General features: G+C 41.8%; 1 protein-coding gene across 1 annotated transcript in view; it reads right to left on the bottom strand.

Moving 5' to 3' along the window:
• LOC145391144 (putative neural-cadherin 2) overlaps positions 1-17,323 on the bottom strand; it is a 252,951-nt gene that overhangs the window by 37,958 nt on the left and 197,670 nt on the right. Inside the window, exons 20-23 of the mRNA XM_080265824.1 lie at positions 12,472-12,595; positions 11,364-11,537; positions 7,276-7,514; positions 4,323-4,689 (exon numbers count right to left, since the gene is read on the bottom strand). Coding sequence (XP_080121950.1) covers positions 4,323-4,689; positions 7,276-7,514; positions 11,364-11,537; positions 12,472-12,595 — 904 coding nt within the window. The remainder of the gene's footprint in view (positions 1-4,322; positions 4,690-7,275; positions 7,515-11,363; positions 11,538-12,471; positions 12,596-17,323) is intronic.

The following is a 17,323-nucleotide window of genomic DNA, read 5'->3' as shown; positions in this document are numbered from 1 at the left end:
ATTCATTGTCTGTTTGGGTGAAGCAAAGATACATACTCGTTTCATGTCGTTTTCCATAGTACAATGACACTGCAAAACAGCATTTATGAGAATTGGAATACAAGGTACAACTGTTTTTGTAAATATGATGCATCAGGTATGAAACTGAAGCTGACATTAAAATGTTTATTATGGTTAACCGGCAAATTCGGACACATTCACTTCAACCAATCACACGGCAGGAGTGCACAGGTGCCACATTCAAGAAAGTGGATCATCAGCTGGAAAAAAAAAATCGAGTCTAGTACACACACACACACAATCATTTCTTCCCCAACATGACACCACAACAGAAATACAATAAATTAAAATACGCACTGGCAATAAATCACTCAACACAGTATCATACAATTACACTCCTCAAATACACCACATCACTAACATACCCAACATCATCCTGGGTGGTGATTTCAGCACAAAGGCGTCAGCTTGGCATGTCAACGACCTTGACACAGACAGAGGACTGGTACTACAATCCCAAACAGATAATCTTTTCATCCTCAACAGTCTCCTTCAACATACCAATATCTCACACTAAGTCCTCTTCCTCCCATCATCCTCTTTCACACATCACCTTTTGCTCCCCAAACCTCGCCCCTACAACATCCGTGAGAGTGGTCAAAGTCTTTGGCTCTGGCCACCTCCCAGTCATCATCACTACCAAAACCAGAATCATCCCATCCGACCACAGACACACATACACTAATTATAAGAAAGCCAACTGGGAGGCCTTTACAAATGAAACAGAACAACACTTTGAAACATAAAACAGTACACCCGTCACAAACATCATCACTGCTGGGCACACTTTTAATACATTTACTCAAAATGCATACAAAAGCCACATCCCTAGAGGCAACAGAAAGAGACACAACCTCAAGTTCACACCACAAATTCAAGGCCTCGTCAGTCAACGCAACACATACAACACTCCCCAACACCCCATACACAAGTCACCGTACAACAAATACAAGGACTCAACACTCAAATATACACTATCAAAGCAGCAAACAATATATTGGAATAATTATCTCCAAACACTTGATCACAAAGCAAACACCGGCAAACTCTACAAAACACCAAACAACATCACGCTGTCCAACAGCGACACTACATAATCACACGCTGCCAACACAACAACAGACACCATACCCTCAAACAAACAACCAGCAAACACTCTCATCAATCACTTTTCACACGTCAGTCATCTAAACTCTCATCGCGACGACCGACGTGTCAACCGACAAAGAAACAGAGCCCCACAGACACAGACTTCGAACCCTTCACTTACAACCAGACGATGCACATCATTAGACACCTTAAGCACTCATCCGCCTGTGGTCCAGACAACATAAGGAACCTGCACCTTGAACATCTTGGACCACAATGCATACAAGTACTCACCAACATACCAAACTACAGCTACCCACACACCATAATACCCAATATCTGGAAGCATGGTACTATCATCATATCGCCAAACCCATAAAAGAACTCACGTTACCTTCCTCGCACCGACCCATCACACTCCTCTGCACCGCCTTCAAAGTCACTGAACGACTGGTATTACAATTAATAACACCACATCCCCCTAGCCCCATCACAACATGGTTTTAGGCCGCTACACTCCACAAACACTCTTCTTACAGACCTTACACGGAGTTTTTGATGACATCAATTCAGCTAGGCCACCACACAGAACACTCCTAATCACACTAGACATTAGCAAAGCTTTTGATGCCATCCCCTGCCACAGCCTCACAAACAAAATATTCAACACAAACATGCACAAATAACACAAAAGATGGCTGGCAAACTATATAGTAGGTAGATGTGCACAGATAACATTTGCTGGTCAGTCATCGAACATCAGAAACTTCACAAACGGCGTTCCACAAGGATCTGTGTTGTTCCCTACAGTCTTTAACCTATATATGCCCGATATACTTACACCCCACACACCACAAATACACACAGCTTCCTATGCAGACAACATAACATTTACATATACACATGAAAAAACAAACACGGCCACACACATCCTCCAGCCTTGCTTCAACACACTGCACAAATGCATCACCACAAACAGACTCACAAGAGCCCCAGCCAAATCCACAATGACCCTTCACACAAACTGGACAGCAGAACTTAGTCACATTCCACCCCTCACCATAAACAATACTCCCCTACCACACACACACACACACACACACACACACACACACACACACACACACACACACACACACACACACACAAAATCCTTGGTGTAACATACAATACATCAGTGTCATTTAAACAACACATCACAAACATTAAAAACAAATTAACACCAGGACTCAACGCCCTAAGGTCACTTGCCCATATAACATTCGGGAACAACAAAGAAACCAGACACCACAGTATACAAACAGAAAAATTATACGTTCCGTGATGAATAATTATGCAAGCCCTGCTTGGGCTTCTAACCTCACTGAAACACACTGCAGCACCCTACAGACAAGACAGAAGAAGGCCCTAAAAATAATCAAAGGCTGCAGAGCTACTACACCTACAGACCACCTACACCAGGAAACCAAGTCCTCAAAGTCAAGGATCATCTAGACATGAGAGGCACACAAATTCTTGCCTCAGCCTCCACAAACGCACACCATCCACTACACTACACGGCAGCACATACACACACACCAAGGAACATCAAAACAACACCCAGCACACGATATCATACACAAATAGTCATCTCTCCCCACTCACCCGCCTCAAACCAGCTTCCAGAGCCATATCCATGCTCAAATCACTCACCGCTCCATTCACTCACTGATTATAACACACAGCTCCATGCACGGCTTCTTGATATTCACTCTTATGAACCCTGCCTCCCTCGCAAGGACAGGGTCCGCCTGGCCAAGCGGAGATGTGGGCATCATCCAGCCCACTTGAGTTATCAGAAGAGGCTGGATAACACCGTCGCTGATGCCTGTCCAGAATGCAACACAGCACCTCATACTTTTAAGCACATTATGGAAGACTGCATTGACACAATTGCCAGCGCCAACAACACAACATACACTCCTTGAGAGCTCTGTGGGAATGCTCAGTTCCGACTGTGGCTTTCCTTATGGACTCGGGGCTGTTCAGCCAGACTCCCTAGGGAACAACTACTGCTACTACTGTACTGTATATTTATTAAAGTAATGTGTTTGCGTCACTGTGGCAGTATTAACTCCTACTGCCATACTTCAGAATGGCACCCAAATCATGCATGGATAAAAATGTGAGGAATGCCTCAGGGAACTTTTATCAAGCCTCTTGTTTGTTGTCATATTGTTTCGCACAAGAGTTGTAAAGATATTTATTTAACAGTGTGTACATTGTATTACTACCTTAACAAGATACTCCTCAGTATCCCACTTCCTCACTGCCCACTGTACCATCACTCCATTACTGCTGTGACGAACAAGCCTTCAGTGTTCAGTTTCCTCATTGCCTAGGTTAATAGGCAATCATAGTGAAACGTTTCTCATAGCCAACAAAAAGTAAAGCTTTCTTTTCTACCTAAAAGGTCTTCCCGGAGATGCCTAGAAATAAATATTACGTACGACGTGCCTCCTCTGGCTCTGATATCACACTGTATCTCAATAACATCCAGTCTCCCCCTAATTTTACATTCCCAAACGCTCTTCATGACTTTAATGATAAACATATATAGCAATATCAAGCATACCTACCGCATAGGGCAATTATACATTTATATAAGTAAATAAATTCAGGTAGTTACACACACACACACACACACACACACACACACACACATATATATATATATATATATATATATATATATATATATATAAACTGTATATATGGGTGCTGTGGTTGAACCAGTGTCACATACTATAAAGTATGCTTGCACCCAGACGGCTTGCGCGGGCCGATTACACTTGGTTCACAGACTACACACACATCCACAGCCATTCCAACACAACAATTACACTTACAAGCACTTCTCACCCTACATACAATCTCTACTAGATAGCCTAAGCCACTTGGTAGAGATACATTGGCTGTATCGTCTCCACTTCGATAGGGATAGGCCGGTCCTGCAGTGGACATTCAAACGGCTGATGCGATGAGATGATATATATATATATATATATATATATATATATATATATATATATATATATATATATAGAGAGAGAGAGAGAGAGAGAGAGAGAGAGAGAGAGAGAGAGAGAGAGAGAGAGAGAGAGAGCACGAGATACGAGAAACCTAACCCTCACCTTTCCGTTCCATAAAAAGTGGAGTGTGTGCCAGGAGAGATCGGCCAGGTGTGAAGTATTCAAAGTAACAGCAACAGGACCCTCCTCCACCACTAGCACAAGGGAGGGTCGCCCCCGCACCAGCTCCACAGCCACCACACTGCTCAACCCCTCTCCAACACCAGACACCAAGTGGTCGGGGCCGGAATAGATGAGGGTGGCGTCATGTGAGCCAGTTAAGAAGTCGAAGGAAATATGTGTCCGAGGGCCTGCTGGGGGCGGGTCTACCCAGGCCCAGCTGGCTTTGCCCCCACCCGGTTTCGATCCCTGGAAGTGTCTTGTGAGGACTTTACAACGCGTCCCGCTTGTTCCATGCGGGCACAGACATCTGGGGAATTATTTACGAAAGATGTTATACAAAATACAAGTCACAATAAAAAGTAACTGTTCCCACAGTTTTTTTTTTTTTTTTTTTTTTTTGTCACTTCAATATTCACTCTCATTTAATTGTGTTGTGTGTGTGTGTGTGTGTGTGTGTGTGTGTGTGTGTGTGTGTGTGTGTGTGTGTGTGTGTGTGTGTGTGTTTTCATGAGAAGAGACAAAAGTAAATGCAAAGAATAACCAACTTAATTTTACTACAGCCCTTACAGAGAGGATGCAAAACTATAATATCTCACAATCTGAACCTAAAGACACAACTAACCCTTAAAAGCAATGTTTCCCATTTGCATGTTGTAATTCACCAAGGTTAGTGATATGACAGATTATAATTCCATGCAATTTCCTGAGCACTGATTTTTATAACAGCACCACTTTTTTTCGGATAACTGTTTGTGCTGAGGCGACATAAAAGCAGATAAAAAGGGCATTATTGTGCTCTTTATTTGTTAAGTTACATCAACCCTTCCCTGACAGGGATTTTCTCTGTGAAATTTAGTGGCCTGTTGGTAAGCAGAATATAATGGTCTTGCGGTAGCCTTCTCCCCACCCTTCCCTCCAAAAAAAAAAAAAAAAATGTCCTTTACCTGGAAAATTATTTGTAAACTGGAGTGACGTCAATGAAGATGCTATAATAGCTCGTGTAAATTGGGTGTGAAGTTTCATCATGACTGTTATCAGTACCATCTAGATTTCCCTCTCCTTTAAAAGATTAGAGATGCTAGCAAAAGTCTGATCAATTACGAGTAAATGGACCGCACTCTCACTCACCATTCAGGCCCCCTGAATCGCAGGTACACCATTCCAAGCATGTGTTTTATAATTACCTATTTGCCTGTCAGTCCGACGACTATCGGGATAGAAAAAAGAAGTTTTGTAGAAAATGTCTTTAATCAGCTCGATCCACCGTATCTCACACACACTCATTCACCATGTATAGGGCGATTCACGCTCTGAGGATTCAGAATACGGCCAATGTATCAAATATTACTGAATGTAATTAAGCAAAACTCCGTACATCCGTACATACAAAGGTCAGTCTATGTGAATCATGTTCTGCATTTAAGAAAATGTTCGATACTTGAATTTAAAGACAGGCTAGAGACGAAATGCTGCCCTTTCCCCAGCCTAGCGCCGAGTGAATTACACTCATCCAGTGATCATGCCGTACTTGATAACTATGTATTTTTACCTCGCCCGGACCGATTCCGACGAGGATTTGTTTTTGGTCTTGTTTGTTTGTTTGTTGGCAACATTGCGGAAAAACGGCTGAATGAGGTTATAGGAAACTTTCAGGATATGTGGACACCGGTCCTCAAAGAAAGTGATTAAATTTTGAGGTAAATGAGTGACCCTGAAAGGTCAAAATCAAGGTCACTGATGTTCAGAAGGCTATAACTTGAAAACGGTTAGAGATATTTACTATTATGAACATACAGGAACTCGTAATATGGGCTTTAACTTGGCACCTAGACCTTTGACCTCTAATGACCCTGAAAAGTTAAACTCAAGGTCACGGATATTCAGGGGGCTGTTACTCGAAACTGGTTGAAGATAGAGAGATATTTACTATTATCAACATATAAGCAATGCCGTATGGATTATTAATTGGTACCTTGGCCTTTGACTGTAAGTGACCTTGAAAGGTCAAACTCAAGGTCACAGATATTCAAGGGGCTATGGCTCGAAACTCGTTGAAGATTATTTACTATTACCAAGATATAGGAAGTCTCATATGGGCTTTCATTTGGCTGCATGACCTTTGACCTTGAGTGACCTTGAAAAGTCAAATGCATGGGGCGTAACTTGAAAACGTTTGCGCCAGTTGAAATGGTTCATTAATAACGAAAATATTGAAATCATTCTGGAACCTCTTAATACTGTTAAACTTGTATATATTCACCTTCGTGGCCAATCACGCCTCTTCTCACCTTCAGACTCGCTAGGTGCACCCTTTCCTCCACCCTGTTCACATCAACTCTCACCACATGACCATACCATCTAAACAGACTCTTCCTGAACTTTGATGTTCACAGATTTCTGTACCTTATCTTTGACGAGTCACATTAGGCCTATTCCTTTTCTATCCACTCTTCACACTATACGTACATTCCTTGATTATCCCATTTCCACTGCTGGTGAATTCTTATTTTCATACCACAACAAAGTCTCAGTATGTCAATGTGCTATAAGTATTAAAACTCATCATGCAAGCACCTCTCAGCCGTCACATTCTCCTGCTGAGATAATAATAACCTCTTCAACCCAATAACGCATTTGTATTTCATTCTTGACTGCAACAGACATTGTTATATAGATAAGGAGAGCTTTTAAAATGAAGAAATTAAACATTGCCTTCATTATTTTTTCGTTACGATTGGATTCTCAGAAGCTTAAAACCATCAGGATATTAAAACAAAATAATGTACTTCATCGGGTTTATGGGGTTAAAAAAAAAAAATGCTGTAGAAAAACCATGGGAAGATAAGATTAGTTAAGTAAAATGATACACTTAACTTTAAATCTGGCAACTAACCTTGGACCAGAGTGAGTGTGTAGACATCGTCCCCCGTTGAGGCAGGTGTGTGGGGTGCAGGTGTGTTGCTGTGGAGGTATTTTACCCCCCTCACCCAACCCGCACCTACACCCACCACTCCAGCCCACCACTGCTACACCGCCTGCGTCAACCAAACTATACCGTTCTTCAGCGCTGAAACCTTCAGTACAGACACCCATGCCAACGCCACCCACTTCAACGCCCAATTCGGCTCCTAGCTGGTGGCCAGAGAAGCCTGTTGTACATTTATATTAACATGATGATGCTACTTGTCATATTCCCCATGGCTGAGGTGGAACACAAGCACCTCTTCCTTACCATTTAATTTCTGCAGTTCGTTCATTAATATTCTATCGTTTGTTGCTTATGCAAACTGAGTCAATATCAGAATGGTACTACAAATGGTATATAAAAAACTATGTGGAATGCATGCAAGTGAACAAGGTTGCTAATATTAGTTTATATAAAAGAAGAAATGTGCCATTCCACTTGCCTGATGTTAATGCTCACTTTGAAATGATACATCAAAATGTGGATCCTGTCAGTTTAGAGGCTTGGGACTCTCCCCCCAAGGCATGGTATATCACACACTTGGCTCAATTTTTGCGTTTATTTGGGATTTTTTTTTTTCAGCAGTATAACGGGTATTTTGAGAAAAGCCATTTCAGAAACACCTCTTTACTCCTCCATAAGTTTTCCAACGATGTGCTCAGGTCCGCTGTAACAGTTTTGGAAACAACACCGTTTTGGCGCTGTTTGGTGCTCAGTTTGGCTTTTTTCAGTCATATGGTTGTGAATTTTGAGGGAAAAAAAATCTTAAGTAATACCTAGTGTGTGTGTGTGCTTTATAAAGCTTTCCAACGACATGTGTCAAACCGCTGCAGTTTTATACAATAAAGAAAGATGTACCTCTGAGTGCGCGCGAGCAAAAGCGTGTAAGTCATTATGTTTGTGTTTGGTGGCCAGGTGTGTAGGTTGGTGGACAATTGGGTGGGGTGGGCTGGCATAGAAGTGAGCCGGACAGGGTGAAAGTGTTGAGTGGGTGGCAGGGCGGATGGGGTGGGTGGGCAGAATAAGGTATGCAGGGTGAGTGCGGTGGGTGGGGTGAGTAGTGTGTGAGGCATGAAGTGGGTGGATGGGTGGGGTGGGAACTGTGGGAGAGGTGAGGTGGGTGGGATGGGGGGAGTGGGGTAGGTTGGGTGAGGATACGGGGTGGGGTAGAGTGGGGTGGGATGGATAAATGGGTGGATGGTTGAGGTGGACTGGGTGGTGTAGGGAAAGCAGAGCCATGATATTTAGGTCCATGGGTTGAATAGGTCCATGATTGGAGTAAGTCCATGTGGGAAAGTGGGTCCATGGGTAACAGTCCTTGGATAAGTAAGCAAATAGGTCCGATTATTAAAAATAAGCTTATGAAGGTATCAGGTTCATAGGAGACAATAGGGCCAGGTATGGATTCTGTATTTCCACATGGGGTGGTCATAGATGGGGAAGTAGGCCCAAGGGAGAAGTCCTGTGGTGAAAATAAGTCCAATGGTGAAAATAAGTTCAATGGTGAAAATAAGTCCTGTGGTGAAAATAAGTCCAGTGGTGAAAATAAGTCCAGTGGTGAAAATAAGTCCAGTGGTGATAATAAGTCCAGTGGTGATAATAAGTCCAGTGGTGATAATAAGTCCAGTGGTGAAAATAAGTCCAGTGTTGAAATAAGTCCAGTGGTGAAAATAAGTCCAGTGGTGAAAATAAGTCCAGTGGTGAAAATAAGTCCTGTGGTGAATAAGTCCAGTGGTGAAAATAAGTCCAAAAAGAACCCATCCAAGAGAAGTAAGTCCGGGGAAGGAAAAATAGGTCAATGGGAATAACAGATCCATGGTGGAAAAAAGGTCCACAGAGAAAATAAGTTAATGAGATAAAAAAATCTTTGGGGGAAAATAAAGTCTCTTAGGGAAGTGGGTCCATGGGCAAAATAGGTCTGTGAGGAAAATAGATCCACGTGGAAAATTAAGTCCACAAGAAAAAAAAAAAAAATAGATCCATATGGAAAAATAAGTCCATAGGAAAAAAATAGATCCACGTGGAAAAATAAGTCGACAGGAAAAAAAATAGATCCATGTGGAAAAATAAGTCCATAGGAAAAAAATTGATCCACGTGGAAAAATAAGTCCACAGAAAAAAAATAGATCCACGTGAAGAATAGGTCCATCTGGAAAATATCCCAAAACAAATGCAGCACTATTGGGAAGATAGGTTAATATGGGAAAATATGTGAATTGGGAGCAGGGTAGTGAAATGGCGGGGGAGAAGGGTGACGTGGAGGCGATTTGCTTGTGACCACCCTGTATGGGATTAAGGCGTCTGGCAATAGATAGATAGATAGATGTCCATGGGCGGAAATATACCCAAGGGAAAAAAAAAATTGTATTCATGAACAGACCCTATGGGAAAATAGGTGGGTGGGGGTTGACACCGAGGGAGTATAGCCGAAGACGAGTTTGAGCTTGTGGTATCCGAAATAACACACTTTTGATGCCGTTTGGTGCTAAGTTGCGAGATTTGGATGTTTTCAGTTATTTGGTGAGGCATTCTATGAAAAGTTCGCATGTTAAAAGTATTACTGTTTCAAAAGCTTTCAAACGATGGCTTAGGTACAAATAGTCTCTAATATTACACAGTTATGGTGATGTGCTCTGTCTAGGCGTCCACGTACTATTACCTCTTTAATAGTGTTCTCGCTTCCGCGAAGAAACGAAAAAAAAAAATGCAAGGGTAGAGATGCTACAGAGCCTCGTTGGCCATAAAACTGCAGCCCTAGGTTACACCCACTGCTTTACAGTATATGCCGAGTCGTGATTGGTTGAACCTTGAGGCGTCAGCCTGTTATTACCACCATAAACATATTTCCTACCCTAACACACTTCTTCCCCCATGCGACGATAGATTTATTGTGGGCGGTGGTGTGAGGCTGACGCTGACATAAAGGTACAGTATATTTGTAACAGAAAATGAGGAATAAGTGCAGCATATCCTTTAATATTAACCCTTCAATCCGATGACTTTTTCATTATACGAGTATTCTTACTATCTGACAGTTTTACTGAGCTTAGGAAAGAAGTCTCGTATTGAAGAGAAAGAGAGAGAGAGAGAGAGAGAGAGAGAGAGAGAGAGAGAGAGAGAGAGAGAGAGAGAGGAGGGGGGGCTACATTTATCCCCTCCAGTCTGATTACGTCATCGGAGTGAATGGGTTAAACAAAGATGAAATAATTTCCGTCAATGTCTCACTTGTGTCACCTGCTGAACCATTATAATTAACTCATATGATATGTGTTGCTGGCTAATCCCACATATTACGAGGGCGTCATTCAAACACACAAATTAAGGTCGGGTGCTTACATCAGCTGGGCGGATGACAGACATAATTTTGATGGAAGGTTTTCAATTTCTTTTTTCCATAAAGCATCCGGGTCAAAGTGGTAATTCATTAACTGTGATTGTGGGCCCGGAACATTTAGGACAACACATACCCTGTTACATTCAGGGACAAAAATTTGGTTACCGTTCCACTGTGGCTGTATCACTCTTGGGAATATCAGTCCTCGCTGATGCACCACGTACAGAAACATCGAAGGACATGGAAAAACAAAGCCTTTCTCTGCTGAGGGGTATTAGCAACCAGAGAGAAGTTGCTGAATTTGTTGAGTAACCCTGTTCTTTCTGGCCGAGCAGATCCATCACCCGCATCCAAACAGTGAAGTTAAACTAAGAGAGTTGAACTACTAAGCGAACTCCATGACTGTAAAGGAACATGAGCACTGAGAACAGAACTGACATAGGTACATACAGGCCGGAATGTACATGATATACACTGCTGCATTTTAGTGCAGTCATTTGTTAACGTACCCAATAAATGCTAAATGCTGGTATCTAAGTATTGCTTATATAAACTACAGTATACTATCACAGCCACTCTCTCTCTCTCTCTCTCTCTCTCTCTCTCTCTCTCTCTCTCTCTTTCACACACACACACACACACACACACACACACACACACACACACACACACACACACACACCTGGTCAGCGTGGTGCAGCAGTGTGTAGTACAGATGAAGAGGAGCCTCAGAGGTCAGCCACACCCTGGTACTGGCCATCGTGTGTGACTTACTTCCTTCAGTCTTTTCCAATGATACTAGCTTCACCTTTGCCATAGCCCCTACTTCTGATAACAGGCGGTCAAGTACGGAGCCCTGTGGGAGAATGAGGGGAAGACTGAGGCCTGTATTCTCTTTGGTTGAGGAAGCACTGTAACACCTTTTCCTAAGTGATTTATTTTGTTTATTACGCCTTACTGTCATTTCCTTTGTTACATAAATCCTTCAAACATAGCCATAACCTGCACAGATAACGTACAAAAGGATATTAACCAACCGTATTCAAAAAAATAAATCGCTAAGGAAGAGGTGTCAGGGAGCTTCCTTACCCGACGAGAATACGTACTGTACCTGAAAGGGAGGTGAAGCGATAGAGGAAAAGTGACAACAATGATGTATTAATACAATACTGGATCGACGTGATGCTAATGGGACCTGGAGGAGAGGAGGACTGCAAGCTAAGTCGAAATATTAAAAAAAAAAAAAAATGGTTATTAGCCAGAGAACTGAAGTATAATTATAGGAAAATGAAGACAGGAAGACTGATGTGGAGCGATAACATGGACAGGTATGATAGGGAAATATTACATGGCAAAAACAAAGAAATGAAATTACTAGGAGAGGAAAACTGAGAATGACATGGAGAAACAAAGAAAGAATTGTAAAACCAGTGTAGTACAGTGAAGCTTGATACGAGGAGAAAGAAGTAGAAGGGGACCCAGAAGGAGGTGGTGGGTGAAAAATCATGAAAGAGGGAAATGATGATCATGCTCACTGTCCATAATTAAACGAAAATTAGTGATTTGATACTATTTTTTAAGTGTGATCTAACAATAGGAATTGTGTAAGACTACTTAAGAATGCTTTAGCAAAATTCAGGTCCCCAAACTTTTGCTTGCCCAAACCCGAAGTGGATCTCTTGTCCTATCGGTCGGCAGTCAACCACTTTACCTATTGACCACCAGCTAACCTCTTCCCCCTCCCCCTTTCATACCTGATGGTGGTGGTGCAGGATGTGTGTGGAGTGTGCCAGCAGTGTGACGGGTATGGCTCGCCTCACATCACCCACACTCACACGACGCACATCAACCCTCACTTTTGCCGTCACCTCACCGCCGTGGCGCCCATCACGTACTGAGAAACTCAGCTCAAGTCTGTCCCGGAGAGTTGATTTGATGTAGATTATGGCTAAACTTAATTCAAATTACAATGAAGCGTACTAGGTTATGTTAAATGTGGGTAAGCTACATTAATACAGGTTAGGTTAGGTTGGGCTGGTTTGGAATGGCCTATGTTAAACAGTAGGCCTACTGATTTCTGAGTTCCGGTAGACTGGGTTAGAGGATGTTAGGATGGGCTGAGCAGTTAAGTCAGGTTAAGCTAGGTTAAGCCGGATTTCGCTAGATTACCGGTAATTTAAAATGCATTAGCATGCGTTGAGTTAAATACGACTAAGTAAGCTGTGTATAGGTAGGATAGCTTAGCTAAATGAAATCAGATTTGGTCGAATGAGTGTGATGAAATGGCCCAAGTTGGGCTACTTTAGGTTGAGTTAAGCGTGGATATATTCCAACATCCACCATCCATTTCCAGTTTCCGTCTAATTCATGGAGTGGGTCCACGGTTCCGCACTTCCGTGTGGGTATTGGTGTAGGACCCAGGTTCAGCTGGACGCGAACCCAGTGGACTGCAGGCTGTACTTACCTTTCTCTTGCTGCCAATTGTTTTCTTTTCTTGGTATAGGAAGGGAGATGAGGAAAGTTTGTATAACTAGTAGCCCCTTCACCCAATTATCGATCAATAGAGCCACGTGAAGCTGCTCCCCTCTAACATCTCAGTGTTTATCAATAAAAGCTTAAACACGATGATCCAATCAAATCAGAATGAGGGAAAAGGAAAGTTTTAGTATCTAAAATCTGTAAAATTCAGATCCTCGTTGTGACTGATGTTGCTTGTTGTTTGAAAATGAAAACACTATTGATTATTTGCAAGAGATGGGAGGGATAGAAAGGGAAAAAAAAAAGTTGTGAAAAGCGAGTGGGGATCACTGTAGAACGTCGATTTATGATTGTGACCACAAGAACCTGATGGAGAACGGGAAGCGAGCTTCCGAAGGACTGTTTTAATTGCCACACTAACGAATATATACTGTAGTTGTTGGTGCTGGTGTTGTTGCTTCAAACTTATACAAGTATTGACGTGAACCAGGTGAACTCCAGGCTGAAGTTGTGCACTTCCTGTAGTCTATTACCCCATTTTGAGAGTATAAAGAGGGGGTTGGGGGACATTTGTATATCTCCTCAGCGTTCCTGTCACTCGCATTGGCCCCTCACCTGCTCTTCCTGTACGTTCCAACTCTATTTCTACTATCATTGTTGCAGCTTCATACTCTCAGGCCGCTGCTGCTTCTCAGTCAGTACGGCCTTAACGAAAGTCTGGTAAGTCTAAAAAAATTAATATGACCACCTACACCAAAGTGTCTCATCCACATGTTCTTTCTGCTCCAGCTCCAGCGAGGGAGAGAAGAGTTAGCTTTTCCCCGGAGGAGTCTGGGAGCCTTCTTATTGATGACAGTATGGAGGTTTCCATTAAGGCCTGGATAACAAGGCGGAACAGGATACCATAGCTGTATCTTCGTTGTCTCAAAATATTTTGTGTTGTTTGCTTCTAATTTCATCTGCATATAGTTAATTATTGGTAAATGCTCTCCGCTGCCCATCACAATGTGGTTTATTCGTCCACATAAAATAGATTAACACTTATAATCATCTGCACAGCTACTGTGGGAATCAGTATTAAATCCACAGTCATTCTATATCATAGCTATAGACAATCCAGGAATAACATTCACAAAAATTATCGCTGCAGTGATAATGACCAGTCGCAGCCTATATACAACTGGCTCGGTGCTTCATTTGTATGATGAGGATCCGAGACAAATAGGTTATTTCTGAACCACGTTTCACAGGATTCCATGATAACAAGGTATTCTATATTATAGTATAAATTATTTATGTTACGAATGCATAATGTTTTACAGGTGAATAGAATGGAAATGTTTCAAATCCATTGTCATTCGGTTTCTCACCATTCGCCTCGTAGCTCAGTGCCAAACTACCTCTCAAGGTTGTCCGTTAACCTGCCCTCTCTCTAACCCTGACTTCATTCTACTGAGGGGGGTACAGAAACTTTGGTGCGTGGCTGTGCCATATTACATGAGGTTCCCGTCTAAAAATGTGGTTGACAAGCAGTAACCAGGTGGTGGCTTGTGTGGTCCAAGTGAGGTGCAGAATCTCCATTTGTTGGGGCGTCTGGAAAACAAGAACTGATGGGCTTCAAGGAAACTGAGAATGGTAAACTTATGAGTCAGTTGTGTGAAAAAATGGTATTATATAAGGTTTACATGAAGTTTCGTTCTAAAGAGGATGAACGGTATGATTCTGTAAAACTCCATCTCAGTAACTGAATGACAGAATAAAACTTTTTGACAAAATAATATTGTAAGGGTTATTAGACAACTTTCCAGTTACAGAAACTCTCTCTCTCTCTCTCTCTCTCTCTCTCTCACTGAATGTTGTAGCACTCGTAAGTAGGAATGGCACAGGTTCAAAATGGCGTCCTGTGCTACAGGGTATAGGAGCATTTGCACGAAAATGGTGGCAAATCATATTCTATGTTTATGAACTAAACGAACTTCGCAGTTCAGGTGCAAAACTGCTCGCAAAGTCTTGCTAACTTTTGTAGGCATCGCAAAATCGATTTTGTCCTTTTTTTTTCTTCTTCATCAGTCACAACCCCAAAACAAAAAGGCGTACGCGAGCGTATTATACACCAAAACGCTGCTTGTCAAGTGTAGATGTTTCTTTTCATGTTTAGAAAAGCATTCACGTTTCGCGAGTTACGGCCTGAAAACAGCATCGAGGTCACCCGTAAGTACGCCATTTTGCACAATATTAGTTAGCTACGGCTCGCCTTTAGTTATAGAACACACCAATACACTTCCTTTCACGAGAAGGCACCTTCGTTTTAGTCTTTCAGCATGCTTTGCATATGACAGTCCAAATCTGACACTTGCTTTATGCATAAATATACTTCCACAAAAAGATTGACCAGAAAAAAAAAAAATCTAAAATGATTGTTAAGAAGTAGGAATGGCAAAAGTGCACAGATAAGAGATGAAAAAAACTGTTTTCCACACTTCAGCCACAAACCTGTAGCTGTTGGAATGTAGTTATGGATATAGGTCCCAAATCTCCACCCACTCTGAATGCTTTTTTTTTTTTTTTTTTTTTTCTGTGCACTTTTGCCATTACTACTTCTTAACAATCATTTTAGAGGAGAATTTCTGATTTCTAGTTATATTTATATCATTAGTAACTATATCTATTTATCTATCTACTTATCTATAACAATATCCATCTATATATATATTATCACAAAAACGACGATAACTGCAATACTAGCAGCTAAGGTGGTCCTACGGTTTGCTGGCTTCGGTTGGCAGATGCTGTGATACTTCCTTTCCCCATTAAGTGGGTCCTCCTTCAAACTGGATCAAATCCAAATTATGAATGTCCTTTATTTCCCTGGTTAGGTAAGGATAGCTAATTTGAAGAAAATCCTTTGGTATGAGGTCCATCCAGCCATCGTCCAATCCTACATTGCCCCATGAAGAGCGTAGGAGCCCGGGGCTATACAACTGGTTCCGACATTTAAGATAAGAGTGACCAGCCTCACTCATCCCTGAGTGGCATTACATGAGCAATCAACCCCAACCATCCCTTGGATATAAACCTTCACCGGCTTAATCCGATTGGAGCGCATTAATTACTCACTAAACCACCAGATGCCAAAATTTGATTATACGGTTACCACCCAGCGTAGTAAAGGGTTTCCTGGTGTACACGAAACCATTTGGCTTGTCATTCAGTGTAGAGTCACCCACAGGCAGAAGGAAGAGGAAAGAATGAAGGAAAGAAGGACAGAAGAGGGAGTGTAAAGTTACCCGTAGGCAGAAGGACAAGGAAGGAATGAAGGAAAGGAAGACAGAAGAGGATGGAAGGAAAGAAGGATGGAGGAGAGGAAAGGGCAGACACCCGACAGCAGCACTACATCGAGTGGGTGGATGGTGAGCGCCCCCACCTACCGAGATAAATGAAAAAAAAAAAAAAAAAAGTCCGTAACTGGAGACACTAAGGTTAAATGACAGTGAAAACGTTGGCTGGTCACCACAGATTCTACTTCCCTGTTTAATTTTATGAACTAGGCTGTGGTTTCGGGTAGCTTACATGAGAGAGAGAGAGAAAGAGAGAGAGAGAGAGAGAGAGAGAGAGAGAGAGATGCCTGTCTGAAAACCCTTGTATCTGAACGGCCTGTGAGCACAACTGGAATCCAATCACTGCCCCTTAACTCTTATTAGCTTGCTAGGGCTGCCTTTTTTGCTTCTATATTTCTAACCTTCTACATATCTATCTATCTATCTATTTATCTCTATCTATCTATATATTATGTAACTACAATATATATATATATATATATATATATATATATATATATATATATATATATATATATATATATATATATATATATATATATATATATATATATTTTGTTGCGAGTACGCGACATTGTATTATTATGGGAAGTTGTGAGACTGTATTTTGCGAGTCTACTAACGCTATTGGAATTCCCAGAAATCTTCCCTCAGCTAGTAACCATCTCCCATAAGCACTCTGTTTGGAACAAATTTTCAAAACATTTATCATTGTTTCAGGACTGACTGTTTATATGCACGACATGAGTGTATCACTGAGAGAAATGAGCATGCATATACATTATATTGTTCGGCCCTCCTGTGTAACCGCCAGGAGGAAGCTCTG

This window comes from Coenobita brevimanus, chromosome 17 (genome assembly GCF_032717465.1).
Source record: "Coenobita brevimanus isolate Jiangsu-jjx chromosome 17, ASM3271746v2, whole genome shotgun sequence".
Classification (NCBI taxonomy): domain Eukaryota; kingdom Metazoa; phylum Arthropoda; class Malacostraca; order Decapoda; family Coenobitidae; genus Coenobita; species Coenobita brevimanus.
Note: the sequence above shows the minus strand (reverse complement) of the source record. Positions and strands in the feature narration are given on the sequence as shown.